General features: G+C 40.4%; 1 protein-coding gene across 1 annotated transcript; it reads right to left on the reverse strand.

Annotated features, from left to right (window-relative positions):
* Positions 1-3,844: 3,844 nt before the first annotated feature.
* Positions 3,845-4,328, reverse strand: LOC126213417 (zinc finger HIT domain-containing protein 3-like). The gene is made up of 2 exons (XM_049941190.1): positions 4,187-4,328; positions 3,845-4,140 (listed from the first exon to the last, which is right to left on the reverse strand). The coding sequence occupies exons 1-2, from the start codon at positions 4,326-4,328 to the stop codon at positions 3,845-3,847; spliced, it is 438 nt and encodes a 145-aa protein (XP_049797147.1).
* Between the last annotated feature and the right edge of the window lie 210 nt (positions 4,329-4,538).

Below are 4,538 nucleotides of genomic sequence, written 5' to 3' on the forward strand. Positions count from 1 at the left end.
ACCTGTGTCTTACTGACTTAGGAAACTGATGTCCGGACACTGAGCATCTAATCCACTAAATACGAAGAAAATCAAAGACAGCCAGTCGCTAAGGATCCCTTGTAAGTAGGAAGATATTTCGTAGTGAATTCAGTCCACATTCGCAGCTGTCTCGCATATATTTCCTTTGTGGACTCGTGCTTCCTAGAACGCTTTCACTTCCGTTATCGGATACTCTGTCTCACTTGACTTTTCGATATCTACCTGCCGAACTGCCATCCTTTGCCTAGCGGTGTCATGCGGGCGCTGTATGCAGGGGCATGTGGTCCGCAGACTTTCCAGACCGTGGATTCGCTACTAATCGCTCAAGTACCTCTTCAGCTCGCGCCACAGGGCTAGTGCACCCCGTACCAGTCTCCCACCAAGGAAAAGTATTTGACAGTACCAGGAATCGAACCCGGGTCCTCCGAATGACAGCCATCTACACTGACCACCTCTTTTTAATTTTGAAAGGATGTATGGCGAAACAAGCGCTGTATCATTTGAGAGAGACGGAGGCGAGCGAGTGTGCCGGGACTTACCCCAGTTCACGGCTACTAGCGACACGTAATCATAACGCGGCAGGGCGTAACATACAGAATACTGCGCCGTAATCTAAGAATGAAATTAAACTTTGTCAACAGATGCTTGAGTATATTAATGTTAAAACCGTTAAATCGAAGGTCACTTGATGAATATGTTTCTCTAAATACATCGTTTCAAGTAAAAAACAAGCGGCGCTAAATAATAAAGCAAGAAAGCCAAAAATTGTTCATAATGTGCATATGTATACCGCAATTAACTATTACAAGTCTCAGCTTGATCAGAGCAATATTTTGGTCAAAATCGGTGTTGAAGGCGCTAAATATTAGATTCAGAAATATTACAATGGGTATGAAGCTTCAGTCTGATAGAAAACCATTAACTATGTGACCTCATTAAGCTACATCTAATAGTTTTCGAGTAATTTACCAAAAACTAAATTTGGAACAAAAAAATTCTTATTTGTACTAAAATTAAGAACTACTTACATTAATGATAGAAAGATCTGGTTACAGCACTTGGTTAGATCCATTAAGTAATAAATATATTACAAGTTTCAAGACTTTGATGTAAATAACAACAATACAAGTGCTCTTACAGAAGTAGTTGAAATGAAATGTCGTGTGACAAGGGCCTCCCGTCGGGTAGACCGCTCGCCTGGTGCAAGTCTTTAGATTGGACGCCACTTCGGCGACTTGCGCGTCGATGGGGATGAAATGATGATGATTAGGACAACACAACACCCAGTCCCTGAGCAGAGAAAATCTCGAACCCGGGCCCTTAGGATTGACAGTCTGTCGCGCTAACCACTCAGGTACCGGGGGCGGACACAGAAGTAGTTCAGAGGTCACGTTCTACTGATTGCTCTGTTCTAAAATTTCGAGCTGACAAAGTTTAAATGCAGTCGAGCTAAAACTTTTTCTGTAATAAAACCTAACTTAAATTCATTCATATAAAAATTACGAAGATTGTAAAAATATAAACAACAATGTTGTAAAATTATATGTGTCCGAGAAAGCGACCATTTAGATGCTGCTACCTGGGCAAACAGCATATGACGGCAGATGTTTCGGTCGGCCGTCCGCTGCGCCCATATATAAATACGTCCTGAAAGGCAGTGACGGCACACACTTCGCACCAAGCTATCACTCTGTCCGAGGCAGTCAAACGCCGGCTTACGCTCTACCTCATATGACGTCACCGCCAGGCTGCTACTAAACGCATGTTTTCGGTACAAATAGAAAGTGAGGATTGTACACCATCCTGGATCGCTTAGATAGTTAAAATGGCTCTGAGTACTATGGGACTTAACTGCTTAGGTCATCAGTCCCCTAACCTAAGGACATCACACACATCCATGCCCGAGGCAGGATTCGAACCTGCGACCGCAGGGACTGTAGGGCATAGAACCGCTCGGCCACCCCGAACGGCGGATCGCTTAGATTTCACGGAAATAATTGATCGTGTGTCGTCCTTAATGTTGACAAAACAGCGTAACAAGTGGTAAGATTATTCCCCCCTTTTGTGGCGAGCAGTTAACTTCGATGATTAGAGGTCAGGGCGAAAGACTATTTAATTGGAATTTTTTTAGAGTTCGCCTCTACTCACAGTGCTGCTTACAATAGGGACATTATTATTATTATCAGGAATATTACTGTGTTTGTGTGAACTTTTACTGGATACATGAATCAGCACTCAAAACTTTTATTTATAATCATAGTTCCAGATTTCGCTGAGTAAATAGCTAGTAGAAACATTTCTTTTAGTGAGCACAAGACGAATGTGGACTTTCAGACTGGAAATTATGGTCAGTATGTTCTCCAACGCTTTCTGGCTGACCACAAACATAGGTTTCAGGCTCTTGTAAAAGACGGCGAACAAAATATAATTCAATAATAAAATAAACCCTCCACCCTAAAAATGCAGACATCTTTCAGCTGAAAGTGTGTTGAAAAATCGAGTAATCCTGAAAAAATACTTCGCTCATTTATCAAATAGAAACACTGAATAAGACGTACAAATAGATTTTAATGTAGCGGTTCACTTATTTGCTTTACGATATAGATTAGAGCAAAAAGTGATATGCGGTTGAAAGCAGCTGTTATTTTATAGGTGAACAGTTCCAGATCATGAAAATAATCCGTTTTGAAACAGTTGTATTGGTACTTTTGGCATTTATGAATGTCTAATATTAAACCGCACTGTCATTACAGATATTTCATTGATAGCAATGAAGTCTGCCGTAATTGATCTAAAGTATTGTAACTGAAAACAGTTAAGAAACATTGAAACTAGTCTGCTAGGCACAATGACAGAAAATGAATCTTTTTCTAATTTTCGATGTTTTAGTTACAGAAGTGGAACTATCTCATGGCTTCGTTTATACATTTATCACAAACATATATGAATAACAAAATTTATTGGGAGTTGGACAGTGGTCACACATATTGTATTCCCAGTGACTAGAGACTGGTTTATTTGCATCAGAAACAACGTAGTAAGTTCCTTTCTGTGAGATTTAAAATTTTCCCGACGTACATATTGTTCCACAAAATTTCGGGCGAACTCCAGGATGTTTGCAACTGTCACAATATTTCGGCGCAGAGTCTTCTGGCCATCTTCAGGTGATATACTGGCGAAAACTCCCTGAGCTCTGGTATTTAAGGTCCCTCCGACACATGCGTGGTGGATTCACTTGTCGTTGCGCGTGGGCTACTGGAGCGAGTTCTATTCTGCTGCGTCGTGCGCCCTCCGTGGTGAAAACTCGCCGCATCGATATCAATTCGATTCTCTTCCTGCGGTTCCATCACAGACCTACGCCGGCTACGGACGACACGAAGTTTTTCGACAACTGGATTCCATGCAAACATCCGGCACTTCGCCAGAAATGTTGTGGAACAATATGTACGTCGGGAAAATTTTAAATCTCACAGAAAGGAACTTACTATGTTGTTTCTGATGCAAATAAACCAGTCTCTAGTCACTGGGAATACAATACTTGTGACCACTGTCCAACTCCCAATAAATGTTGTTATTCATATATTTTCTTCTTCTTTTTGTATTCCTGGTACTATCGGCGAGTGGATATGTTTTATTCACTGGAAATTTAAGCAACGGTAACATAAATATCAAGCCACATTCAATACATTTCTTCTACTCCTAAGACGAAGCATTTTTAATGCGAAAAAAATTTACTAAATGATGTTCAAGGCAAAATAATATCACAACAATCTTACATAAATATTTTTCATATGTGCAAGAATATTTTCACATAAATACAATCTCAAGCAAAGAACGTAATGCAGTACATACAAATGATACGTGGAGAAAAGACATTCCGAGTATACAAAGAGATTTTTCTTTCTGCTGGAGGCTCAACAATTTTCAGGCAAATGTCAGCAAATTCGGCAAACATACGTTCGATCATTGCTGCCAGAATTGCTTGTGAAGGATGTTTAAATTTATCAGTTGCTGTTAACATCTCTCTCAATTCGTGGTATTTTAAAACATCTTTAAGTTCATCTGACTCCGGTAATGCTTGTAACTTCTCCAAAGCAACATCATCTCCCGATGTGGATTCTGAATTTTCTTTTGTTGAACTTAACAAATTAAAGCAGCGGTGTACCTGTATGTCTGTATGTTACAGGCTTACATGTTGTTAAAGATTTGTGATTCTTCCGGCAGTCAAGAGAACAATAAGAAATCAGACACTCCAGACACTTATATTTCGATTTTCCAAGCTCGCATACGTTGCAAACAATTGTCATATGCCAAGCCTTACACTTCACACCACTCAGATGCCGATGAGTACAGTTTAAGATGTGTCCCGTTATCAGTCTTTCCTCCTACTGTTACGGAGTCAAGTTTAAATTCGCAAAGAAATTGGCCTGGTTCATATACTACGTCGCTGTCAGAACGCACAAAAAATTAGGTTCCGACCGAGTGCATCCGGAAGACCTTAACATAGGACCGCTCGT

This window comes from Schistocerca nitens, chromosome 1 (assembly GCF_023898315.1).
Source record: "Schistocerca nitens isolate TAMUIC-IGC-003100 chromosome 1, iqSchNite1.1, whole genome shotgun sequence".
NCBI classification, from domain to species: Eukaryota; Metazoa; Arthropoda; class Insecta; order Orthoptera; family Acrididae; genus Schistocerca; species Schistocerca nitens.

Coding starts and splice junctions, on each gene's coding strand:
- LOC126213417 (XM_049941190.1), bottom strand. CDS start 4,328: ATGACAATTGTTTGCAACGTATGCGAGCTTGGAAAATCGAAATATAAG. Junction 4,141..4,186: donor TGTAACATACAGACATACAG/GTACACCGCTGC, acceptor AAGAAAATTCAG/AATCCACATCGGGAGATGAT.